Raw genomic sequence first — 27,899 nt, 5'->3', positions numbered from 1 at the left:
GCGGAAGCCTTTGCCTCCTCCCCCGGCCCCGGCGCACACGGGAGGAGCAGGCGGCAGCCGGAGGAGCGGCCCCAGCCCTGCCCCAGCCGCCGCCGCCGCCCGGAGATGCCGCCCGCCGCCCCGCGGCCGCCGCCGCTGCTCCCGCTGCTGCTGCTGGCGGCGACAGCGCGCCCCGCCGCCCCGCCGCACAGGTACCGCGCCTCCCCCCCGCCTCTCCCTCCGCGCCCGCGCAGCGCCGCCACGCGCTTCTCCCTCCCTCCCTCCCTCCGCCGGAGCGGCGCCCCCCGCGCGGCCCTGCGGTGTGCGGACGCCTCCGCTGCCCCCGGGCAGCAGCCGCGGGTGTTTCGTAGCACCGCGCAGCATCCGAGGGCGGCGCGGGAGGGGGCTTTTCCCACCGAAACTGCCCCCTGCGAGAGCGGCAGCCCCGTGTAACACAACAAGTAACGTAACAACATTATAATACAATATGGTATAATACATCATAGAATGGTTCAGGTTGGAAGGGACCTTAAAGATCATCTAGTTCCAAATAATATTATATAGTATATAATAATAAATATACAAGGTAAGATATGATATATATATCCCAATATCTATAGTTCAGTAGGGTGTTCACTCACCCTCCTCAGCAAGGCTGTGGTTCCACGCGGGGGTTCTCCAGGGCCCCCCCCGTGCCCCCGCAGCCCAGCCCAGGGTGGCCGGAGCAGGGAGCGGACACCTGACTTTTTTTAGCCCTCCATGTCCTCGCACCGGTAACATCAGGACAGACGATTCATCACCCGACTGGAGTAGTGGGACTTGTGCACGTGGTGGATTGTGCTCCTGTGGTGTAGAAAACTTACATAGCGACTTACTTGATTAAGTATCTAAATTCAAAGCATAGAATGGAATTAAAAGTTACTTTTATTACTGTGCTATTTTTAACTACTATTATATATACTATAAAAAGTAATTACTACTGACTTCCTAATAATTTTTTTTCATTATAATAGCAATTTGCAATGATGTATCACACCACCACACCTTACGAATTAAAAAAGGAAGGAAGGATAAGTCTGTAAACACAGATTTAAGGTCCAAGTAGTTAAACTTTCTCTGCACCTAAGCTTGCGCGTTAAATTGCACATTCTATGTCAATAATGAAATTGTGTAAGTAATGAAACAAATGTTTAAAGTTAGCAATGTTTTTAAGTATTTAAGTTGTGTTTTTAAGTATAAGACAGTCCGTGCCTCTTTACTATTATATAAAGAATAAATGAAATATATTTAAAAATTAAGCACTATTTTTCCTATTATTCTCAGGCCTACATTTGCATGTGGAGGAGTTGTATCTGGAGAGTCAGGGTTTATTGGGAGTGAAGGATTTCCTGGAGTCTACCCTCCAAACAGCAAATGTACTTGGAAAATCACAGTAAGAATTTTTAATATCACAAAATCAGTGCTGCAGACAATGAAGAGCTGTTTGTTGTTAATGCCAGTGTTTTATACGGGATAACTTATGTGCAACAATGAAGTCGGTAACTCAGAGCAGTTCAACTATCTGGAGCTTTTTAGGGTTTCTGTAATGTGATAATAGTGGCTGAAATAGAGCTGACCTCGCCTAATGTCAGAAGCAAATTTTCATTGACTTCCATAGATACACCTCTAATTGTTTTAATTTAACCCGCTTGAAAGCAAACATTTACCCTTTCAGTGATTGCAGAAAGCAATAGCTAGGTAGATCAAATTGGATTAAAGCTTTGAGGTGTAGGTAATGAAAACCAAAATTTGTTGGCAAGAAGACACAGAAAAACTTTCAAGCAAAAACAAAAAATTCAGGCAGGTTTGCTTGTGGTGTGCTAATAACAGTGTTCTGCCAGCCAGGACATCTGGAGTATGTCATACAGCAGGCTGAGAAAGCCATAGGAAAGCGTCGTTACAGTTGTAAATGACTGTGCAAAAGCATGCGGTACAATTGATATTTTGATGCGGAAGTGGGACTGTAGGGCAGAGGCATGGTATTCATGGAGAGCAAATGCCATTAAACAACTAGGACTAAACGCTTCAGTGCTGGATGTGTCCTTATCCAGAGACTCAGAGAAAGGCATTGGAATGAATGATTACTTTTCCTCACATCTGCACCAATTAAGCCCTCCAAGATTTCCCACCGAATTTCCTCTCCATTTCATAGGCACAGTTCACTAAGAATTCCTGCGACATTCAGGCCTAGACTATGGGCTTTACAGAAAAAAGAAAAAAGCAGCATAAAAAAGCATAAGAAAATAAACGAGTCTGTGTGTTGACGGGATCACTAAAGACAAGTTCAGTTCGGAGACTGTTGCAGGTTAGGTGTTGGCAGTAGAACGGGATGGCACAGGATAATTGTCTCCTGCTACTATAGAGATGCTGACGCAAAGCAGGAGACATTGATCTGTTTACAGTGTTCGGTTAAAACGACTCTCGTACCGAACGAGTGATGTAATTTTAATCATTTTATCTGAAGGATACCAGTGAATCTGAAACAGTTGCTTTCTGCTCTTTTATGTTGCATTGTTATTATTAGGGCCAAGCTAGAGGTTACCTTTAATCTGTGACTGACTTGTATCTAAAAGAGTATGATGTGAAATACAGCGTATGCTCATAAACAAACTTGCTTCCTGCTGTCGAGGGGCTGAGATTACAGCAATTAGTGTGGCCCACCTTACAATCTGAAGAGCAGATGCAAATTGCGTTTGGAATCATACACCTATGCCTTACATAAAAGGGAAAAAAACCCTCCAAAGCTAGCTTACCAATATGTAACTCAGTATCACATCTTCAAACATTCAACACTGAATTTGGAGGGAAATAATAATTTTGATTATAACAGCATAAAGTTTTTATGATTAAAAAATTCAAATTACAGGCAGCACTGTAGAAGCAACTGAAGAAGCAATTACTGAAGTATCCCATGGACCTGCCCTTCATCATATATTGGGGGTGGAGGGAGAAGAGAACAATTGATTGTGTTTAAAAAGTCCGTACAGAGTGGTTTCATTGCAGACTTAATGTGGCTGTTGCTGACAAGATGCGAGCATCCCTGTTAGCCTGAACATTGTGAACAGCGTTACCACAAAGCTGTAGCAGAGCCGTGTCTGCACTCAGGCCTTATTGACCATGGGAGGAACTCGATGGCTTCTGGCATTTCATCATCATCCTGACTCCCGCTTTCCTGCTGTGCTGCCATTCACTCCTGCTTTTCGACTGCTGCATACCCATCCTCTGTAGCTCACCCAAAGCCAGAGTAAGGCTGCACAACTGTAGTGGTCCAGGCTTTCTTGTGCCCCACCACATTTAACCCCTATTAGACAAGAGGGGTCTTGCTTGTCTTGGTTCACTAAGCCAAGCCAATTTTTTTCCCCCCATCGACTGTGTAGAACACCCTGTCTTTCGGATGTGCAAGAAGGATGTAGGGAAAGCAAGGACTACAAAACTTGCCAGAAGAAGCCTGCAGCCTCTTCAAAAAGAGGATGATTTACCTAACTGAGGGAAAGTGGTACACTCAAGGGTCTGGTTCACCTGAATTTGTACAACAAAGTCCTTTCACCAGATACTGCTGAGGCTCAGAATAGCTTGCAGTAGCACCCAAGTAAGAAAGGCAGTTACACTGCCATGAAGAAATATGCGTTAGGCTTCCTCATTTACCATCTGATCGCAGAAGATGACTAAGACTTTTTGCCTGTCTGTTCTAGCCAAGGGCTGTGAACACCTTCCTGAAAACACTCTGCCTAATGCAGGATCTGACAAGTCTGCAAGACTGGAAGAGACATTGATTCCTTTTGCATCTGGGTCACGAGAGGCACGAAGCTGCTGTTTTCGCAACTACAGGATCTTGTCCTCTGTAGAAGAAATAAATCCGCAGAGAGGCAGAGTGACAGCTAATTCATTCTTTAGAAGAAAATAGGTTTAGAAAACAGAATCACAGAATCTTAGTGGTTGGAAGGGACCTCTGAGATCATCGAGTCCAACCACAACGTTATAGGTAATACAGGTAAAGCAATATAGCGTTCAGGTATCAGCTGAAATCTTTCCAACTGGTTTGCTAAAGCTAGAAGAGTCTCTCTAGCTCAATTATGGTTCAGTTATTTCAAGAGACTGGGACTTTTTCAGCTGGCTAAAGAAAACAGCTTTTCTATTCTAAGAGCTCTAAGAAGTGTTCAGCACATGCTTGTGGTTATATTACAACCTTGGCAGACTACCCAGCAGCTTTTAGCTGGCTTTGCTAAGAAGTCATTTGTACGGCTATTTCCTTTCCTATAGTAGAGTATATAGCTTTATCTAAAATATGTCATATACATTTACTTTTAATACTCTCTAATCCTTCTTGGCCGTCACCTCCCATGAACGTGTCACATAGTCCAAGAATCTGGACTGCTGTCCTGTGTTTTTCTGGCAGACCGCGTAGTTCCCATAAAACTTTTAACAGCTTTATGTGCAACAATAATACTGAAGACTGTCAGAGTTACGTAAGGTTATATTTTTATAGGTTCAGGAGCCATGTTCCAGCAGGTTTGCTGACAATAAGCAAGGTTTGAAAAATTTACTTATCATCAGGGGAGTTGGGAACCTGCCCCAGGGGAGTGGGATATTTTAAATCATTTTCTCTACATTTTAAGCATTCATTTTCCCATATCATTGTGAAACTGCCCTTCCAGTAAAGAACAGATCTTTACACATGGCTGTATTACCAGAAAAGAAACAGCTGAACAGAATCTAGTGCCTTTGTCAGGGAGAGCAAGCTAATACGAATTTCTAAAAAAATTGTTCCTTTGTGGCTGGAGAGGATGGAGCTAGGGAACAAGTGACTAGGCAGGAACGGTGGTTCTTCCCAGCATGTAACTCCAGATACCTTTTAACATTAATTTTCAGTAGAGAGAAATAATATGTTTGGCTTGCAGGTAGCTGATGTATTTTTCAAGTCTACCTAGGCTGCTATGGCAAAACATAAAATCACCATTTTAGTGTTAAACATATACACCAAAATATATTAAATCCATATACAATATAGGTTTAAAAAATAGGCAAAATATTTTCTCAGAAAGCTAGCACTTATGGGTTTTCCCCACCAAAAAAAAGATTATTTTCAAAGCAAATAATCTAAACCAAGTAATTTTGAGAAGTATGACAGTTTGGGAATCCTCCCCAGAAACTGTGAGGGGCACAGTGATGAAGAGGGCTTTGTGTCCAGTCAGAACAACAACAGAAAAACAGCTTAACTACTTTAAATGTAAGTGAACTTTGATTAACAGTATATGAAATGCCTGCAACGATTGGTAACCAAAAAAAAAATAAATCTAGGAACCTTATTTTGTGGTGGGTTGTATATATAATATAATCATGCTCTTTTGAGAGAGGTTAATAGTCTATGGGTATGATTTGAGGGAATTATGCTCTAGAAAAAGTCCCCCTAAAAATTCAGGGAGTGCAATTTTCCTCTAGCCTTCAATAGGAGTAAGGCATCGCTTCACAGGAGTTCAGCGTCATAATTTCTGATCCTAAAGAAGTTCACAGAGTTAAAGGAAGAAGGGAAGCAAAGGGCAAGTATGGGTCAGTCACCCTCAGCGTGACAAGGAGAGGCAGAAGCTAAAGTGCCTCTGTTGTTGAAAGATACCAGCTGGATGGATAAAACAGAAAAATAAGGCACACCCTGCAGGGGAAGCATCACATACTCTTCCTTTGACTCCTCCCCTCTCTCTCTCTTCTCTCTCTCTCTCTTTTTTTTTTTTTTTTTTTTTTTTTTAAGAGCTGCAATTCCTTCCAGTTCTTCTTCTGAGGTATCCCATCATCTTACTGCATCAGCAGACTCGGACGTGGCTCAAAGTAAACAACAATACTGAGTCATGCTGGCCCTTGCTTTCTCCCCTGTGTGTCTCATGGAGCAATATTTTAGTATCCTAGGATAAATATTGGCAGATTTTAGCACATTAGTTTTCAACATTTAAAAAAGGGAAATGGTAGAAATGAAATAAAAGTATTGTTTTGTGCAGACGCCTGTGTTTAGGGTGGGATTCCTTGGGAGTAGCTGCAAACTGGAGCGGCTGCACTCTTGCATGTCATCTGGTCAGACCACAAACTTATAGTTAATTTAACATGCTGGAACAAATTTGATATTTTTGTGAATAATGAAAAATATTATTTTAATAAGCAATGACATTATTTTGTAAAGTAATGGCAGTAAGCAGTGACTGTGACTAAGGGTCCCAGTTCACATATTTCTGTAAATGACTGATCTCCCCAAATTCAGCTAAATGTGAGCAAAGATTATTCTGACAACTAAAAACTGGAGTAGGCTCCTTGTTAAACATTCATGACCAGGTGGCTGAGTTTTCCCTACACATTTTCTTACAAGCTGTCATGAAACAAAACTTGGAAACTCAGTACATCTATGGGGAGCAGTCTTGACTGAGATCAAGTAGACTGAAGTAATAGAAGCTAGAGAGATTAAAAACTATAATGAAATATAATTCGATAATGTGGTGTAGTATAGCATAACATAGTGGTGGAGAGAGGAGAAGGAAGCATACCACGGTGCACTGAATTACTTACCTCATGAAACAGAAAAGCCAAGCCCGAGTGAATGGTTGGCTGGCAGTTCGGGGTTTGGCTGCTTTGCCAGCGTCCTCTCCTCCTGAGCACGGGTCAGTCCCAGGTCCCAGTTCCCTGTGCCCCGCTTGGGGCGGCACAAGAGTACGAAATTCTTGAGGGTAGGACTGGGCGCTGTGAGGCCGGTGTGAGCAGCACAGCACTGGTTCAATGTGCTCGTGGATCAGAGCTGTCAGTGAGCACCCATCAGCATCACTGAGGGATAACTGCTTGGCTAAATCTGAATGCATTTCTACCAGGACAGCAAAAAGACCTTTTCTTACCCCAGAACCAGCCACCTCTCACATTTCAACTTCCTTCTTCAAACTCGGGGAGGGAGTAGGTGTCTTCAAAGAAGCAATTCAAGCTGAGAAAGTAGGGAAAAATCTATAAGCACTGACAAAAACATTTAATCTAATATGATAGAGCCACTTGTGCTCAGCTTTCAGAAACAGTGGAAGAGAAAGGGGAAACTTCTTTAAGGTGGGTAAGTTGTAGCAAAGCTGTAAGACACAGCAGTGGAAAATGTTGGACAATCTTAACCATAGGCTTAACAGCTCAGTCTGTTTTAAAACGTGATAACCTTTAAAGTTTATTTAGATCCTGTTGTACCAGTTGTTCAAACTTACAAATAATGAGCATTCCACCCCAAAAGAGTATATATTAATTTACATACATACTTCTGGAAAAAAGGCTGCTTAAATTTAACTGCCTAAATCTGATTTTATCTGACTACCTTCACAGCCAGCATTTTTGAACTGATTTGTCTGGTCACATAGAGTTTGTAGTACAGCCATAAATAACATTCAGGTCTTCTGACAGGAATACCAAATTCCTTTTAGCTCTTTTTCTGTTAAAATGACCATGTCTTAATGCTTCTTAGTGACTCAGACCAGAAGAGAAGCGAATGCAATAATAAGAGATTTAGTTATGAGAGCAGTGATTCAAGGAGTCATACTGCTTTCATGGGATATCTTACAATATGACTAGGCAGCTGTATTTGCCTTATGCTGACTAAATATACATGTGGGTTCTTTTCTGATACCAGCTATAGGGCTTGCTCCTTTCCGTAGCGTGAGTTTTAAACCTGACATCTGGCTTTAAAATTTTCTAAAACATAGTCATTGTGCTTTGGAATTTCTGGGTAAGAGTAGATGAGTTTTGTGGTTTTCATGTAGTAGTACTAGTAGTAGTGATGTACGTCAGCACAGGGGAACTGAATGCATTTTTGAGAGAACTTTGAAGCAGGATTAAAGGAAAATACTCTGAAATGCTACCTCAGGGAGAGGAACTGCAGTGGGGCTGGTCAGCCAGTGTGTATGTGGGGCCCAGGCAGTTGAAAACAGCTCCTGGCAAAAGTCTGTCCTTCTGCAGCATCAGTATCAGCACCAGACATAAAAGCAGCCGCCAGAGTGAGTAACCTTCACATATCTACAGCACATTTTTCACTACATCTACAGCTGCTGCGTGTATTAGTAACTTCTGTGGGTTAAGTGGTCGCTTCCATCTATAGCACTTCCATCTATATCTGACAAGGCATTTTTAACTGTTGAAACTCATGGAATTCAAACACTGTTTGACAATTTCATATAGGAACAGTTTAGTTGGAGTTTATCTCAAACTGGTGTTTTAAAATGAGTCACTGGTAAGGAAGGAAAAAAATTCATGAACTCTTAAAGAAAGTGGCTTAAATATGGACTTACTGCAGATATATTAAGTGTGTGTTATATGTTTAAAGCAGAAAACAATAGCAGTGTCTCAGTAAAATAGAACAGCTGCAATTATTTTAATAGGTAGCCACTCTGCCAGGCTATGAATTGAATGCAGATAATTCCACTCTGACTGCCTGGGGTCCCTCTATACTTTAAAACACTGTTTTCCTTCTTCCTGTCCTGTTATATTTAAAGCATTGAGTGCTTTGTTAGAATAGTTTTTAACTTCTCAGTATGCTGCTTATTCTCTTAAAAGCTTGCAGCTCTATCCCAGGAAACATTCTCCTCCTTGTAAACTATTATGCTCTCTTAATTTACATCATTCTCAGTACTCTTGCCTCTTTTGCAATGTCCACAGATGCAGACATGTAAGAAGATTTGCCCTGTTTTATGTTTCCTCAGATGTTTCAGAAAACAAAACTCTTTTCTGTATTGAGGACACCCACTAATGGTTCTTTTGAACTCTCTGTTTATACTTTTACATATTCTTTCCAAATATAATTCTTCCACTGCAGCCATCAAGCTAAACGTACCACTCCAATAGCTCAATATTAGGGTTAGCTCAATATTAGCATTAGCCATTAAGTTTGCAGTTTTATTTATAAATGTAAGTTGTGTGTCTGTAAATAAAAAAAAATAATCCTTCAAACGATGAAACTTTATGACACAAATCAGCACGATAAGAGAGGCCATTTCAGTTGCTCAAAATTGTAAATTGCTTGTTCCATTTTTTTTTTTTTAAACCATATTAATCTCATCCTCCTCACCTTGGTGGCAGGGAGCTGCATGGCTGATTGCATACTTTCAGCAGAAAATAAGAGAAACATGCCAAGCTGAACTGGGTGGTGATGGTATGTAATCAACTATGTGAGCCTGGCTAGACGATACTGGGGATCAGGAGGAAGATAATGACAACAGAGGTGGCCAGAGCTTTGTTTTTATGATTCGTTCAATACAACTTTAAAAACCACTCTGCCTGGAGTATAGTTGACAAAAAGAGCTTACCTGGTGAGAAGTGAAGGCTATGCAAATACGCAAATAGTGGGATCAGATAAATGTGTGGTATCAGTCACACTTCAAGATATATCTCTCCCTCCTTCCTTTCCTCTCTCTCTGCAGGTCCCAGAAGGAAAAGTGGTGGTTCTTTCTTTTAGATATTTAGACCTGGAAAGTGACAACTTGTGCCGCTATGATTTTGTGGATATATACAACGGCCATGCCAACGGACAACGCATCGGCAGGTTCTGTGGTACTGTGAAACCAGGTGCCCTTGTATCCAACAGCAATAAAATGTTGGTGCAGATGACTTCAGATGCTAATACTGCTGGAAGTGGATTCATTGCAAAGTTTTCTGCAGCAGAACCACATGAAAGAGGTAATTAACAATTATGTACGTGCTGAAGACAAATATAACCATACAACTCTATGGAGGGTCATATTAATGCTTAAAAAGATGTGATGCCAGAGATATTGGGGATTGTGCTGTTCAGCGCATTCATTAATTATTTTACATAGCAAACAGCAAAGTATAACTGTTTAACCGTCATAGTTAATCAAAGTAGTAAAGAGAAGGGCTAACTATTGTAACAGTTTGCGGAAGAACTGCACCTAGTAGCAGTATGGTAATGGTTAGTCAATAAAATGGCAGATGAAATTCCATCTAGATAACTGTTGCAAATAAGGAGAAAACACCCTAACTTTATGTACAGTACAGTGGGCTCTGAATTGACTGTTTACTGCTTAGGAATGAGATCTTAGGTTTAAAATAGATAATTTATGAAAACAATAGTCGAGCATCAATCCAGCGCTCTATAGGTATCAAAAAACCCCCAAGCTTAATAATTATTTGAAAAGGGAATAAAGACAAAACAACAACAAAAATTTATTCCACTACAAATCTCTAATGCTGAATTAATACTGCATGCCATTCTGATGTTCCCATCTCAGAACAGGATATAATAAAACTATTAGAAGCAATCAGAGACAAGAAGTATGATAGAGTTAAGGAACATCTTCTACACAAAGACCAGCTGCACAGCGTGGACCTCTTCATGCTGGAAAAGAGAAGGTCAAGGGGAGTGTAGGAGAAGGGCTGTGAAGTCATGACAGGTACAGAAGAAGCGAATGGGGACCGCAGTCACTGTCCTTCTAATACAAAACCCAGACGAGCAAGTGGCTGCAAAGGAAAGGAGCGGGTGATTTTTCTCAGTGAGCTGTTGAGTGGTGGAGGGCCATGCCAGGGCACATTGTGGACTGTCAACTTCTACACTGGTTTAAAAACAATTAGAAAAACATAGGAAAGAAAAATTTGTTAGGTATTATTAAACATAAAGGCATTGTCTTGTGCTTGGGAAGGCCACGAACTGCAAGAGGCTGGGAGGTTAGGGGATAAATTAAACATTTATCACCCTGCTGAGGGACTCTTCTTCAAGGCTTTTGCTATCAGCACCATACCAAACTAGACAGGCTGTTGGGCAGAGGCAGTGCAGGTGATGGGTAATTTATTAGTCCTTCCAGGTGTATCCCTGTACTAATAACTTCTTGAAAGATATATTAAACATCTATGACGTGACAGAGTTAATAATAAAGAACGTTCATAATCTTATTATAAATAAGGATTACATACCTGATACAGATTTGTAATTTGGGACTGGGAGGAGCTGATATGGAGGAAACCGCCTCTCTGTCAGGCTCTCCACAGGCCGCAGTTCCTTCAGGAACACCCGTCAGCCCCGGCACAGCACCCTGGGGCTGTGGAGGTGCTGCTCCAGCACTGCTGGCTCGTCCTCCTCCGCCCCTGGTGTTCGCAGGAATGCTTCTCACGATTTTTTTTACCCCTCTCTTCCTCTACGTCTGGCATTTTCTTTGGGAATATGTTTTCCCAGAGGTGCCACCAGCTGAGCCGAAGGGCTCAGCCGTGTCCTCCGTGGGGCTGTGGCAGAGGTGGCTGGAACCACCTGGGACCGGCCACGTCTCCCTCAGCGAGGCCTCTGCCATAAGACAAACGCGTGAGGTGGGTTACCTGCCTCCCTGCCGCCCTCTGGTCAGCACGGTGCCTGTACTTGCAGGGGACCAGTACTGTGGGGGACGACTGGAGAAGCCGTCAGGGTCCTTCCAAACGCCCAACTGGCCAGAGCGAGACTACCCAGCGGGAGTCACCTGCTCCTGGCACATCGTCGCCCCGAAGAACCAGGTAAGGCGCTGCCATCGCCCCGCTGGCACGGCCCAGCTTCCATGGCCGCAGGGACTAACATCTCAGCAACAGCCTCTCGCACGGCACGCTGCCGGCCTTGGCACTGAAACAACAAAAACGCTGCCTGCCTGAAATGTAAAGTTGGGTAAAGCCGTGTAAAGCGAGGAGTGCAGGCGCCCCTGCGCCCCAGCGATACCCACCGTCCTCTTAACGTACGGCCTGGCTCATTCCAGTAGCTCCTGTGCTCTCTCAGCATGGTGTGTCCCCTTCTGTGCATCGATACACTCCCCTAAATTAAACGTTTTAAAGCATCTGTGACTGGTGAGGCTTTTAGAACAGATTTTTTTGAAGATTATTTTGTTAATTAACAAAACATCATGCAAATTAAGTTTTAAGGTGATCATCTCAGGACGAAACATGATGATGTCTGATGCTAGGCTTAAGTCTAACAACACTTGTAGCATTTTCAGTGTTGCTGCAGTTTGTTATTGAGGTACTCTGGCAGAGATGGTTGAATTTATTAAAAGCAGAAATTATTTTATTCTGCTTACAGACAGGGATTGTATTCAGATGTGTCCCACACAGGGATTTTCAATGTACATTTCATAAAGTTTGGTTTATTTCACATTTTGAAGGCTCCATCTCATAACATGCTTGCTTAATTAGCCAGATGCCATCAGAGCATATGTTAGCACTTCATTAAGACATGAAGAGATGTGACGGCAGACCAAGAGAGCTCGCTTGCCACTGTTTGCCACACACGGCAAACACAAGTGTGTTCCCTATACTGCAGGGCTAATCTCAATCCTAGCTTCACATTTTCTGGTTGTTGCTGAGCCACCTGCTCTGTACCTTGGCAGGGGGTCTACAATGACTGAATGTTTTGCTCAACAAGCATATTTGGTAGGTTGCTTTTCTTACCCGTGTCCAGCTTTTTAAATTCCTCTACATGTAAAGATGACTTTCCTCTTAATCTTGTGCTCATGACCATAATCCTCCAAATAAAAAAAGCTGCCCCAGATAAATATATTCTTCAGATCTTTCATACTTTCCATTTACCAAGATATTTTCTCCCTTGAACTGAAACAGTATGACAGCTTAGTCTTTCCTGTACTCCTCTTAATCCACATTCCTTGCTTGCTAGATACAGGTCATTTAACAATCCTATAGATAGGCAGTGATTTTTAAAACCTTATCTGTAAACTGCAGATTACTTCGTTTTTTTACAAATATCTCTAGATAAGCCTAAAAACTCTTCCTAAGCTTGTAGAGAAGATTTAAGAAAGGCTATATAAGCATAAAAATAATGGCGTTATATCCCTTGCCTTTTGAAGATCCTGCTCCATAAATCTATAAGTTTCTGAATGTATATTTTTCGTGTACTGCAATAGTGGTTGTTTGCATGCAAATGAGGCAAATTTTGACAGTGACAAAAAACATTTTTGAGGAAGTAGTGAATAAGCATCTCTCCAAGCGCACATGAAAAGCTGCTTACACTTCCATTTGCCAAAGTTCAGGTGCCGTTGTCTGTACTTCCCTTTCACAAGTTTGTGAGCAATAAAACAAGGCACTCTTCTGCTTCTAATACAAACCAGTAATTACTTAATTTATTACAGAAGATGGAGGAGCTTCTCAGGATGCTGAAGAGCTTCTATTCTATCATTAAATACTTGTTATTTGTGCAAAGTGCACTTATGAACAATAGTAAAGTAGATATTATGGCCTGCTGCTTTGCCTGCACATGGAAAAATTTAGTATTTCTGCTCCCAGTTGCATTACTTCTTTCTATACCATCTTTTTCGATCACAAGTGTATTATTCAGATGGGTACTTCCACTTAAAGCGCATTTCTTCATCATGACAACACGGTTTTTGAAACAAGCCCGTTACTCATCTCTGAAACCAAGTCCCCCTGGGTTACTCATACTTTATGGGAAACTAAATGATGCCTTACACATCTGAATAGTGCAAAAGCATATCCAGGCAAAGCTAAGACAGGCTGCCATTACTATGAACATAGAATAAGATCCTTTTTACTATGGCAGTAAATCAGATAAAGTGTATGCGACGTACAAATGACTTCTTTTTCTCTGTACAGTCTTAAAAGATTTAATGTCATCTTTGTTTGAGACAGACCTTTAAAGAGAAATCCTGCATATCTACAATCAACACAATTCAGTGTTGTCATTCAAGCCTCATTTGTGCTATTTATGGGAAGGTGATTTCAATACTGTTGTGCTTCATATAAAGAAGCAACCTAAATGCATGTGTTACCTCTGTTTCAATCGTGCAGTTGTGTTGCGTTTTCCTTCCTTGCTACACAAACTGACAGAATCATATGGCAGGACTTCATTTCAGAGTCGTAAATACTGTTTCTGTTTTCTTGTCTTGTTTTTCTTTCTTAAGCGGAAGTCCATAAATACAAGTCATGTTGAGATAACAGCGATGGTACTGGAAGTACCACATGCATACTAGTTCTCACTTGTGACTTGTAAAGCCCCAACATTTATGGAAATGGTGCATGGCAACACAATTCCTTTAACTACTGACTTTCTCTTGGTTTTAGTCTTGCTATTTACTAATTTTCTTTCTATCAATATTTTTGTCTCTGACCTTTTTATTCCTGCATCAAGTAAACAGCATTGGCAACTACAGTGATTCAAACCCTGCTCTTAATGAAGTCAGTGAAATGGCTCTTACCAACTTTTTTTACCCTTGCTTTTTCTTTAGTATATCTTGAATGATACAATGACACTAAAAGCACCTCTTCTGTGGTTGGGGTTTATTTATTTGTTACAGTTATTTTAAAGGCAACGTAACACCTAACACCTACTATCCTGTTTTCATCCACTTGTAAAAATAACTTTATCAGAAGCTACTTGCATATGCAATATTGCATTTGAGAACAAAATGTTTTATAGAATATTAGAGTCATACGTTGAACTATTTATTGGAGAGAAATCACATGGATTAAAATACTTTACTCCACAATTAGGCGCATTATGGACTTTTCCTTTATGGAAAGAAAAATCAATTAGTACATCTGAAGAGGTCACTTACTATAAAAAGCACTAATAAATTCTACATATCAAAACCTTAATGAGTTATTTACACTTTACCTGCAGCTAATAGAGTTAAAGTTTGAGAAGTTTGACGTGGAGAGAGACAACTACTGCAGATACGATTATGTCGCAGTGTTTAATGGTGGGGAAATCAATGATGCTAAAAGAATTGGGAAGTACTGCGGAGACAGTCCACCAGCGTAAGTAACCTTCTTGAATTACGAACTTCACTACCACGGTGTGTCATTTTGCTAACAGTTCTGTACTAGGCTTCTGAAAGATTTTTATTCTTTTTTAAATTAAATAATGACATTTTCTACCTCCAGTTGAGCTTCCAGGAGTTGCTTAGTATCTTGTCTCTCCCTAGGTTTTCCCTCTTCTCCCTTCCTCTGTGACTAGCTCTGGCTCCAACCCGTGTTCTGTCCTGTCCCTCAAACCTCTTTAGAGCACTGTCTAATAACACCAATACTAATGCTGTTGATACTGGTGTAACACCAATATTAATGGTAGCCGAACACTAACATCACTTAATACGTGTTTTGGTTATAGATACTGAAGTACAAGGATCCAGCTGAACTCTGAAGCCCCTTGGCTCGTTACTCACTTTATCTGACTCATTTTCCCCTCAGCCACTTCCCTTCCGCTGGTTCCCTGGCTGCTTCTTGCATCGCTGCTTACCATCGCTTCCGTCTGTGCCAAAGCACGTTCTCTCACGGCACAGACTGCTTTCCTGCATGCACTGGGCAGCACAGCAGGCTTTCACCAGCTTTGCTATCAAATTGCTGCCCCTAAACCTCCTCAACAAGCCCCCCCAACCACAACTCCCCCATCCCCCAAAAAACAACCCCTACCAAGCCTCCCACACCCCCAAAAACCACCCCCAGCCCAGCCAATGTCACTGTAACTATATCATCAGGTCTAGCAAGAGTAGATTGTAATTATTCCCCCAAAAGTGTAAAGTTTTTCGGGTGAGGCTAGCGATTTTTAGCTCTCCTTTCCCATTGTTCCTCTTCCATCAGGCTTCTTAAAGCTGAGTAGCTTTAGAAGATGAAGAGGATGCATTGTGTTTCAAAAAATACAAGCTATTAAAAAAAAAATAAATTCATGGAGGTGTGTGATGAGACTTACATCTCAGAAGTGGCAGCTACAGTGCAATTAATTGTGGTGCAGAGGGAGGAGGTGGATGGCTCAGTCTTTCTAAGCACAGCTTGCTAGGCTGAGATTTACTGTGGGGGGTTTTTTTGTGTTTTTCATTTGGTGGGGTTTTTAGGGTTATGTAGTATACCCTCAGGAGATGAGAGGGGAGGCAGACATTCTGTAGGACTCTAAAAATAAAGAGTCTTTTAAAAGATTTTTCTTATCCATGCAGCAGCTAGGCAGTAGCATGACAGTGTTAGAAATAGAGTGAGCTTAGGCCTACAGAAATTTATTAGAAATTTGGCAAGAATTTATTTAAGGGTAGGGTTGCACCTGCAATATATTAACTTCAGTTTCCTTCAGCCACCTTAAGCTTTTGGTCTGGAGTTAAACTTTTTTTTTTTTGGATGGTTTTTTTTTCCCCAGTTTGAAGCTTTTTATCTAAAGACATTTCTTTTCAGGCTTACATTAATTTATTTGCAGGCACTCTTCTTGTAGTAAAGTTTAAAAAGCTGCTCTATAAAAAAAGATACCAACAACATAGAGTCTTACAGGTAAGATTCTTCTTTAAGTGATAGGTAATTCAGGCCACTAAAATGATACAAGAGGCTAAATTGTAGCTGTAGTTACATGCATAATCACTTCCTTGTTTTCATGAAAAACTTGACTAACAAAAGTAAACTATCTTTCCATATTGCCTCCAACCCAAAGACTGTGAGATGGAGGGAGACTATGCAAGGCAGAGTTAGTATTAGTATTGAGTCCTCAAGACAAGGAGGCGGGTTAGAAATCTCAGACCTTCACTTCCACCTCTTTGCCAAATGACAGTCAGAATTTCTCTATTTTTGCCTCACATAGGTATTCATAGCAAAGTGGTTTCATACTTCATAGCTTAGAGTTTTACCCGGAAACTAAGATGAATTGTTTCCTTGCAGTGCTGTGGCACTTGGAGGGACTGCAGATGGACTGAACAGGTCTCCAGTTTCTTTGACCTGAATTTTGTGAGGATCTCTATATATTAGATAAAAAAATTAACCATCATCTGAAGTAAAAACACCCTCCCAAAAAGAATTATATTGCAAGCACTCCTCCCTCTTTAGACAGAATAAAAAAAGAGACCAGCAGATGACAGAAGTTAGTTACATTACTTAATACTTTATCACCAGGTAGACAGGTATTCCACTGATGAGCATAGCATGAGAACCTCCTCGTGACTTTGCAGATCCATCCCTTACAACTCAACTGTTACTGTAGAACAGTAAGGTATTTACCTTCAAGCTACTGTAAAAAAACCCCAAAACTTAACAGAATCTCGTATTAGAAACACTTACCTAGTGATGTTCCGTACAAACACCTTCAGTTCCTACCATGAGTGTTTTGTTGTGTGCAAGTTGGATCCAAAGGGCTGGAGCAAATGGACTTGCTTCCTAGTTGAACAGAGCTTAAGCCAGAAGCTTAATGACAAGAGTCTAGTTTGACTCACTCTATATTGTAAGTTGTGACATTTCAGACCTTTTCCAACTGAGGTAAGAACTGAACTCCACAAGAACTCGTCCTTCCCTTGGTTCTCAGAAGGCAGCGGTGAACAGCACTCCTTACAGATGAGGCTGGGGGCCTCCAGTCCCTGGGACTTCGCTGCCTTTCTCTTTCCAGCTAAAACCCAGTCCAGCTGTGCCAGTACGTTTTGCACTGTCAGGATCTGGTCTTGGCTGACAGGCCAGTGCTAAAGGAAGAGGTGCCAGTGAGTCCCAGAGAAGCAACCAGGAGTAGCTTCGTAAACCGCCTCTCAACCGTGGCTCGGCGTCTATCCCCACAGCATATCAAAGCTGTAAATTGGTCTGCCAAACACTAGTGGGCTTCAAAATGCAGACATTTTAGTATGGACTTTGTGCAACAGGCAAATAAGGGCAGAAGACTGGGCTCAGACCCAGGCCACATAGCTTAGAGATGAGATTTCCTGTTACAGAATGTTAGAAGTGTCTGAAAGCCAGTTTTAGGATAGCATTGCTTCCTAACCGGAGATCCAATATAGAGCTTGAACACAGTCACTTTCCCTTGCAGAGCTGTATATAGGCAGCTTATATATCCAGTGAAAGGGGGAAAATATGGCTCCTGGGGATTTTCCATTATATTTGCAGAATTCCTATAAAAGTTTATCAGCTGGGTTCAGAAAAACAGTCAGGCCAAGACCAATGGTGTAAAAGAACCAGAAATCATGGTGTGTAAACTGAATTGTGAAGCAAGCCTTCTATAAAGAGTATCGGTTGTGTGTCTGACACTAATTATGCAAGGTGGAACTCATTAACCAGCAGATACAGATAATGTAACATGGCGTTCTGTAACAGAAACAGTATACATCAGAAGTGCGAGTAAAGCGGATGCCTTGAACTCATTTGGTCATTTGGTGGTTGGAGAGATGAATTCAGATCCAACTGCAAACCAGCAAACAAACAGCGTAACCACATACCCGATTCCTAAATACAACTACTATATATGTAAATGAATGATATGCATAATAATCACAATTTATTACAAGAACCAATTACCCAAAAAAACCCCTTGCCTCTCAGAAAAAAAGTGTTTTTTTAAAAGACAGGATACGCAGCAGGTCAGATTTTTCAGAGCTGCTGTTGCAGCCCTGGTGTTCAGGAAGCAGAACAAAGCTCTCGGGCAGCTGATGATCAAGTGCCCTCCTACAGCGTAATCTGTGCAGCTACCATGGCATCTGTGCATCTATGGAATTCCAGACAACCAGGCACTTACTTTCGGTCAGGTCAGACTCAGCCACCAGAGTAAACTGATTTCTGAAACACCTGCCAAAAAAGTGGGAGATGATCACAAGTTCTTACTTCAAAGGCCTGATTGAAGAACTCCTGCTCATGAGCTCTGTCAGACTGCCTGGGAAGAAACAACACAGTCATTTTAGTAAAACTACAACTTAAAACCACTTTCTGTTTTCTTCCCTCTCCTCACCAAGATTGTTTTGCCCCTATATTTGTTTTTCTTCCTCTTTTCAGAAACTGTGGTTTTGCTTGAAAAATTTTTGTTAATAATTATTAATGAATACTGAGACAAGGTCTATGGAAAGCCCAAAAGAATGAGAGAAGTGCTGCTTTGGCTAGACTCGCGTTCCGTGCGATTTTCTCCAACAGTAGCCTTGAATGAAGTCTCATGTACTACGTCCACATCCAGAGGCAGTCAGTGTCATAGTAGGGACTACGCAGGTTAAGAACTGAAAACTAATACACTGAACAGTGCTTGTTCATGACGTTTCAGATCCTAAGAAAATAACTCCTTTAGCTCTTCAAGGCCTTGGTAATTGAATATCCGATCACTGACAAAAACTAAGCCCACAGAAATAATAACCCAAAAGATCTTATTTTTGAGGTTTTTTTCCAAAGAATTACAGAAATCTATTTTAAGGCATTCCAAATGTGTAATAAGTTTTTTCATTAAACAAAAACAAATTAAAAAACCCCACATTTACTTACCTCCACTACATACCGAGTATTTGTTTAATATATTTTCCCACTGTGTTAATCTAGCCCCTTCCATTCCATTGAAGTGAAGCCTGCAATGAAGTCACACAGAAGAATTTAAAGATACTCATATTGACACCACCTTCAGGAATCAGAGGTTTAGACGATTCATCAGAATGAGTTTCATAACACCAGTGTCTAACATGCTAGCAAAGAAACATGCACTGCAGTATTAGTCTGGGGGCAGATACTGCATTCAGAACAATAATTCAAGTGAAGCGCACTCTTTTTTTTTTTTTTTTTTAAGAATGCTGTTAATGCTTTTTGTCTTTGACATTCAAAACAATGAAAATATTTTAAATTTTTTTTTCCTATTTCAGGCCTATTCTCTCTGAGAGAAATGAGTTGCTTGTTCAGTTTCTGTCTGATTTAAGCTTAACAGCTGATGGTTTTATTGGCCATTATAAATTTAGACCAAAAAAGTTACCCACAACTACAGTTCTGCCTACTACTACAACAGTCCCTGCTACCTCAAGTAAGTTTTACTACCTTTAATTTTATTTCTTAGAAAAATAAGTTATACCAGGACAAGGAGAGAGTTACGGAAAAGTGTAGTAGAAAGTATATTAAAAATTACAGGTTTATGGTTTATTAGTATTTCAAATGTTGACAGAATGAATTAACATGAATATACTCAAGGGAGTATCTTAATATACTCAAGGGAGAATCTACTTAACATTATTAAAAGAAAATCTGTCCAGGCGAGAGTTCAGTGTAACAGTAACTCACTCCAGCTGAGAGAATTTTCCTCTCTCTTCTCAATTTTTGACAGTTAATTAACAAATTTCATAGAAGAATAGATGACCAAAATTCTGTTATATAAGAAGTTCTAATTATTTCAGGAAATAGTTTTATTTAAAGAAACTCCTTCTTCTGTATAAGTTAATATGTAAAAATCTCAGCATATTTTTCTTCATATAGTTATTAAGATCAAGCAAAATTGCTATGGAAGCCACCTGAGCCCTCTTCAGATTCTGTCGACATCCTGACAACATGACACTCCTAGAATTATTTTTATCTTAAAAAATTCAGGGATTGGAACTTCAAGAAATGTGTCACACTAAAAATAAGTTTCCTTTTATATTTAAGACTAGACAGCATATACAAAAGATCAGAGGAGGATTTCTCTGAAGGTATTGCCAAAACTACCTCATTACTGAGATATTGAAGGGATAAATTCTTACAATTTCTATAACCTGAGTGAGAAAGATTTAAGATATAGTTACAGCAGAAAACCAAATTATTTATGATGTTTTTGCAACACATAACCTGATTTGTACTTAAAACACTTCAAAAGTCAGGACAGCCATGGCCTGTCAGCAGGAAACTAAGAAGCTGTGGTGCTTAAATACTGATAATGAAAGGTATTTAAAATAGATGAAAATAAACATTATAAAAATGAAATCATAATGAACTGTAAATCATTCTGATGTGACTGCTACTCTAATAATGAATAATTCAGCTCTTCTTCACTATAAAGCACTTCTTAACAAAGTTGTTAGTTGAAACACTTGGTCTCAACTAATCCAGGCTGTCTGATACCTGACGCTGGATCTGCGTTCAGGGCTTTGCCATTGAGTTTTGCTCTGTGAGCTGTTTGGGTGTGCACATGCAAAAGAGGTGTACTTTAATTAATTCTGAATTGACTTGTATGACAACGTCAGTGTTAGAAAATAAAACCAGTGCAAAGTCATCCGAGAGAGGACAACAGAGGGAAGGTGTTCAAAAGGACTTGTCAGGCCGACAGAAATAAGAAGTCCTTTCAATGTCTGATCAATTATGCATGGTGTAGAGATTTCTGATCTTAAAAACAAACCAAAGCACACCAAACCTCTACAGTTAGGTCAAATTTCTGATCAGTCATTTGCATTCAGAAGTGTCCAGTTGAAATAGACCTAGCTTATTATCTTGCAAGTCACATCTGTTCAAACTTGCACAGAACTCCAGGCATTAATAAAATATTTAGCTTTGGTAGGCACTTTCAAGACCTCAGTCTCCATCTTACATAAAAATATTAGTATTTGAAGAAATAAATAAATGTTACATAATACATTAATAAAATCAAGATTAATCCAGTACATATGGTTAAGGATTTTATTTTCTTATTTCAGTGGATCAAGTCATGCATTTGTCTGTCAATATGGCTACATGTAAAATGGTAGTCAACTAAACTTTTAATTCAGATCTTCTCCAGTTCATATTTTGGTAAAGTACCTTACTTGTCTGTACAAACAGGCAGCTTCTACTGACAAATCATAGCAAAGTTAGTCACCAACCAAAATTTACTAAACTCAAAAGTAAAACTTGAAGTGTTAGTACACAAAGAAAAAAAACAAACCTGAGAGGACCAAATGAGTATTTTGTAATGCATAATCCCAGTTTTAAATTTAGAAAAATCAGAGGACCTCAATAAATTTTTCACAGCTACCATACTGGCCTGCACCTGTGACTCATCTGCCCGCTACATTTCTTAATCTTCCTACTACGGACACTGAATTGAAAGACTCGAGGAACATTAAATCCTTAGGTTTTGGTGTGCTGCATGTAGCGCTGAGATAGGACTTGCCTGACCTAGCAACTGACACTGTGAGACACGAAAACTAATTAAGTGGCATGGCACCCCGCCAAGCGCTAACTGTAATTTAAAATAACAATTTGAAAAATTATCACTTAGTTCAAAGTTCTAGGAGATGAATATACCATATTATTTCTACATTGTATTCTACAAAGAAGTCACTTTATAAAAAGCAACTCAGCATAAAATTAAAAATACTTTTAGAAATACACACTGGTAGGAAAGAACTGTGCTGGCACATCAAGGCAGTGGAAGCGATGGCAGCGGGAGTTTCACTCCCATCACCATGTAGATCTGACTGTACGACTGAGGCTACGTCATGTAGAATATGACTAGATACACCTCCATAGACGTAATAACTTGCACTTTTCCTTGTGGGAGGCATTTAACTTTCTAAAGAGTCTCACTGAATACCAATCATGTGAAGATTTAAAAAAAAAAAAAAAGAACAAACAAACCCAAAACAGTGAAAAATATGGGATACCATATTTAAACTTTGAATCTGAAAGGCAAAATAATGAGTATGCAGATCTTCTGACAGTCATGGCGTAACACTGAAGACAAAGTCATTTTAATGCCATTCAGATGAACCTCAGAAACTTGCAAATTTAGAAAAAGAATCAGTCCATTCAATTAAAAGAGAAGTACAAGTGTAAATTACTGATTGGAAAATTAGTCCTAAACTCTTTTTCAGAAAGTATAGGCTGGATAAAACTTCTGCAAAACACACCATTCTAAAGAAAGGAAAAAAACCATAAAGACATTCTTCATAACTAATTCAGTTTTTCCTGGAAATCAAGTCTATGTAGGGGTTTGGCATTTTTTAATCTGTCGGTCTCAACTCTGCATTTCCAATAAACATGATGTCATTGACCAATTCCAAACAAATATGAAAAGGACATAAAAGCCTTAAAAATACTGCATCTCAAGACATTATGTAGAAAGGCTTAGCTGAGTAAAGTACAGAGACTATTAACATCCACCCAAGGAGGAAGAAAACCCCCAAGTGTATATTCACTTGTTTATAAACAAGGCATTCCATTTCAGAAAGGAAATGTCCAACCCTAATATTAAAGAGATACTTCAAACACTATGTTGTGTTTCAAAATGCCAACAGTAAAAATTATACAGTACTACATGTCATGAAGATATGTGAAAAATTCAGCAAAAAAAGTCAGGAATTTGAACTCTGATCTCTTCCATCACAGTACAGTAATTTCAGATAAAAGGCCATCCCCTTCCTCTGCAGTGTTACCGTAATATAATGTTAGGATACTTTAAGTGCACTACTAGGGCTGTATGACAACAGGCAACAACACTAAATAAGTTAAATATGTAAGATCATACTGCAATAAAATGTACATTTTCTGTAACATCCCATTCTAACGTAGCTGAGATGCGAAAAGACGATGATTGGAGGCGATGGCAGAGAAAACAAATATTGTTATCATGGTGTTCAACCCTTGCAATGCCAGATCTAGCTAATGTATACATCAGGATTATTCATATTTCTTCTTTTTTCTTAAATGTACTGCTTTGCATTTGTATCAGATACTTCATTTCTATTTCAATTTACTTTTCTCTCTTCAAAAAGTTGTGAAACCCACAGTTGCCCTGTGCCAGCAGAAGTGTAAGAGGAGTGGGACTCTCGAAAGCAATTATTGTTCAAGCAACTTCGGTAAGGCAGCAAAGTTTGTTTCTTTTTAACTATTCACTTGGCACTGTGTTTTTAGACTCATAAGAATTTTACCAGATGTAGTTCTGAGCTATCATTAATATATAGGCCATGTTTTTATACCATTTTACGTGTGTATCGAACATTATTGTGTTTTACTCAATACTTTCTTGGAGATATTCCAAAATAGGCACTGCATATACGTCTGAAACAAACATACCTTCTCAAGCTGAAAAGCAAGACAACCCACTACAGGGAAGTACAGAGTCAATTACTGTATTGTCATCTCATTTGTTTGTAACCAGCCAATACACATTTTGTGCTGTGCCTGCTGAGTATTCCACAATTCAGTTTATAGACTTCCAAAATACTTTTAAAAGAAATAGGAAGTCATGGAAGCTGACAAGCCCTGCTTTCTGTACGCAGACACAATTCACTCAGGAAAAGCGGTATTTGCTGTATATTTGGATGGCATTGTCACTGCTGATTTATTCAGTTATGTCTCAGAGTATCTTCCCATATTAATACTAGAGGCTTTTTTAAGCCCCTGTAACATGCCTTTGATGGGACAACGTTCCCACCACCTCCACCCCCCTTTTTATTTGTTTGTTTTAATCTAACTCTCTCTAATTTTCTAGATAATCCCATGAGATTAGAGGAAATCTGCTGTTTCAGGAAAGCAGGGGCAGCTTTTCACTAGATAAACAGTTGAGGGCTGTGGCTGTGCCCTAAAGCAGAATGGAGTTGCTGCAGCACGACCCCGTACCACTCTTGACCACCAGCCTGCTTTAATTTGCAACCAGTATAGGCTGGCCCAGCACCAGAAGAAGCCGGTAGAAAATAAATACATAAATAAATGGTCTCCTCTTACTGACCACGCCTCAGCTCTTGTGGCTGATGGCAAATGAGACTACATAGAACTTGTTCTTTTTCCTTTAGCATCAGGATAATACATCACATTCACTCTCACCTTTGTCAAATACTTGAAATTTTTCAGTCGTTTCCATGGCAGGAGTTAAGAGTAAGAATATTTTATATGCTACTGTGAATGCAAGTGTATCCTAAGGTAATAACAGAAAGTGTGCTGTTTGTAGAATATGATTTATTCCAAGCTTATTTGCTGACTTTATGAATTTAGAAAAGAAAAGCTGTTTCTCTTTCATCATGCATTTCATTTTTATTGTTTCTAGAAATACAAGTGCAACACCCAGTGTTTTAACATCTGCAGTTCTCTTTTGCTTGAACTTGAACATTCCCATTTAATTAAAAGCTCTTGATTAAAGGAAGATAATGTCCAAATTTACAAACGCCTAACCCAAAATGTGGATTATGCAGATTTGTAAAATAAATCCAGCTGGTCATACTGGATAACTGAAGATCTAGTTGATCCTAAGATAGAATAACTTATTTACAAAAGGTGAATCGAGAAGAAAAAAATTGCTAATACCATTTACCGTTTCCCTTTTGATAAATTAAGATGGCCTACAAGTTAATCTAGTCATCCTAGGGAAAAAAATGGTATCTTTATTTTCATACTGAGAGGTCTTTGGGAGATACGGTGGTCTAATCTGTAGTCTAAATTTAGCTGAAATCAGCAAATTTGTATCAGTATCAGGCCTCCGCGAGATCAAAATCTAGCTCCCAGGTCATTAACTATTCCCTGCTACTCATTTGAGAGTGTCAGTGCTGGCAATTCAGCTTTTAGCTAGAATGTTTTCACTTCAACTTCTCCACTGTTTTAAAATTAGTCATTAAAAGTAGTATAAAATTGTACCGTTTAATTGCAATTATAAAAACCTAGAACTGGGCTTGCAAGAGACTGATACATTCTAGAAACAGTTTTATATTTGGTGCCACCAAAACGTGTCAGTAGTGAGTTATCTATTACAGGTGATACCCACGCTTTTAGGAACTGTTTCCAGTATTGTTTGTTTCCTCGTTATGGACTATTATACTTAGTCAGTTTTCATGATGCCTCAAAATTTATGTCTAAAAATAATAAAAATGTGTCAAATGTCTTTTCTTCTAGTAATAACTGGAACTGTGATCACAGCAATAACGCGGGCTGGCAGTCTGCATGCAACAATATCAATCATTAATGTATATAAGGAGGGAAATTTAGCAATTCAGCAAGCTGGCAAGAGTATGAGTGCCAAGATTATTGTTGTATGTAAGCAGTGTCCTCTCATCAGAAGAGGTAAGTACAAAAAAAACGTTTTGTGTGTTTAAAAAAGACAACAGTTTTGAAAACTGCTATTTGAAATATGACCACAAGAATCAGTAAAATTACAGTAATTTCTATAATGAACCACTAATATTATAAACAATTTAAGATAAAAATAACTTGTTATCCAGGTTTGTATTGCATTTTTCAGTTTTCCTTATAAAGGATTAGACTCACTTAGGGCAAAGGAGTTTGAAAAGGTTTTCTTTTTTTTTTTTTTAAACCCACATGATATAAAGTAAAATCTGATTTGGTTCTCTCAATTGACGGTCAGTTAGATTTTGCTTTTGGGTGTATGTATTTTGGAGCTAGTTTTCATACACAGTTATTTAGAAGGGAAAAACAAAAGCACACTAAACCTAGAAGAGCAGTAGGTCACAGCAAATGACAAAAATCAACATGTTTACCTGCTGCTTCGCTCCTGTATGTATTTACATCTTTACTGTAGAAACACTAGTAGTGTTAAGCCCAGTCTATATCTGCAAACAGCCAGTACTTCTATAGCTATCTTAAACAGTATTATACAGAGTACATCAAAAAAGATAATTTCCAGTTAAATCTAACAAGGTTACCTATATGGTGGTATAAGAAATACTGAGACTATGTTTCATTGAAGTAACTACATAAAAAATAAAATAGTTTTCAGCTCTGCCTCCTGAGTAAGCAGGTAGAACAGGAGAACATAAATGGAACCATGGCAGGAAACAGTCAAAATAATTTAATAAGCATCAAAAAAACCCTGATAACATTCAGGATACTACCGGTATTTAAGCACATTAATTCAAAGTGGGCAGTACCAAAGTGAAAAATCCTTGTTAGAAATGAGCTTTTGCTTTTACCTTTAGTTCTCTGGAAACTAGACACCTGTCTGGGAAACAATAATATCCTTGGTGGAACAAATTGTTCCCTTTTAGGCAGAAAATCCTGCTGGCTCCAAACCACACACTTCTGTTTCTCTTCCTAAATCGCTATGAATTATTGAATAGCCATTACTTAATATCTAAACTTTTCTACTTATACCCCTATAACACAACTCCTTCCAGCCTTGCAAACCCCTAACCCTTCTAAGCCATAAAAACATCCAAATCCATCTGATTTCTCCAAAGCCAGGGCTTATCACACATTAAGCCCACCTCGCTTGCCTGACTGCCTCTCTATATATCTAAAAAACGTTTATGTCTTTGGGGGAGGAAAAGGGAATGAAAAGACTCAAGTGCATTATCCTACAAGCTGAGCAAATGAGAAAATATTCAAAATGAATGAGACGCATTCCACTTTGGGTGTTACTAGCTAAGTTATCCAGTGTTTATATTGCATTTCTGATGTCTTTCAGACGGTCTACATTTAATGAATATCTCCTATATATTTAATTACGTAGTAGATGCTTAGCTATAAATCTACTTGATTTTTACATAACTACTTTATCGCGTAACAAGCACGGCAAAGGTGGGTAAGGAAGTATAGGCTTTAGATAGGAAGGGAAAAAAAAGTGTTAGAAGGCATCGGTAACAGACTGCAAATGAATAGAGACCACAGATGAAGAACTATACTTACCAAATTACGTCCCCAAGTTCTGTCTTGTAATCACACACTCTCCTTTGTAGGTTTAAACTACATCATCATGGGCCAGGTAGAAGAAGACGGTAGAGGAAAAGTCTTTCCCAACAGCTTTGTCATGAGTTTTAAGACTAAGAACTCAAAGATCCTAAATGCCTTGAAAAACAAAACATGTTAAAACTAAACTCTGCAGCTGCATTCTATCATCTCTCTTGAAAAATAATTTTCACTTAGTATAAATCATGAAAATACAACTGACTGTCAACACGCTCAACGGTTCTTCCACCCACCTAAGCACACCCTGGCACAAAGTGGTATCCAGTACACGGACCTACCAAGACGAGAACAGATCCTCCTAAGTCTTAAAGCTGAAGATTTGCAGCACAGCCATCTGATCTCAAACATACCAAATTCCAGTTACTTGGAAGCTGTTAATTTATAATTGTCCAATTTTTTTAAGGAGTTGTGTATGTAAAATAAGAATTCTAAGTGCAATATTTATAGTAACTCATTTTAACTTAGCTTTTTCTCTAAAGTTGTTCTATTACATGGATTTCTGCATTATTATCTGTGCTTAATAAAAGTATTTTAAGATTAAATCATACACCAACTAGTTATTCATTATG

At 39.4% G+C, this 27,899-nt stretch overlaps 1 protein-coding gene and 1 long non-coding RNA gene across 2 annotated transcripts; one reads left to right on the top strand and one right to left on the bottom strand.

The window, feature by feature from the left end:
- PCOLCE2 (procollagen C-endopeptidase enhancer 2) lies at positions 1-27,876 on the top strand. The gene is made up of 9 exons (XM_074590827.1): positions 1-191; positions 1,303-1,411; positions 9,432-9,687; positions 11,381-11,505; positions 14,630-14,766; positions 19,563-19,717; positions 23,412-23,495; positions 25,522-25,689; positions 27,321-27,876. Exons 1-9 carry the CDS (start codon positions 106-108, stop codon positions 27,449-27,451), a joined length of 1,251 nt encoding a protein of 416 aa, XP_074446928.1. The 5' UTR covers positions 1-105; the 3' UTR covers positions 27,452-27,876.
- Positions 18,312-27,286, bottom strand: LOC141744572 (uncharacterized). The gene is made up of 3 exons (XR_012587504.1): positions 27,271-27,286; positions 19,195-19,274; positions 18,312-18,601 (listed from the first exon to the last, which is right to left on the bottom strand). It is a non-coding gene; the product is annotated as an uncharacterized LOC141744572 (long non-coding RNA).
- Positions 27,877-27,899: the final 23 nt, after the last annotated feature.

This window comes from Larus michahellis, chromosome 6 (genome assembly GCF_964199755.1).
Source record: "Larus michahellis chromosome 6, bLarMic1.1, whole genome shotgun sequence".
Taxonomy (NCBI): Eukaryota; Metazoa; Chordata; class Aves; order Charadriiformes; family Laridae; genus Larus; species Larus michahellis.
This window is presented reverse-complemented; position numbering and strand designations above follow the sequence as displayed.

Coding starts and splice junctions, on each gene's coding strand:
- PCOLCE2 (XM_074590827.1), top strand. CDS start 106: ATGCCGCCCGCCGCCCCGCGGCCGCCGCCGCTGCTCCCGCTGCTGCTG. Junction 1,412..9,431: donor AATGTACTTGGAAAATCACA/GTAAGAATTTTT, acceptor CTCTCTCTGCAG/GTCCCAGAAGGAAAAGTGGT. Junction 19,718..23,411: donor AACAGTCCCTGCTACCTCAA/GTAAGTTTTACT, acceptor CTCTTCAAAAAG/TTGTGAAACCCACAGTTGCC.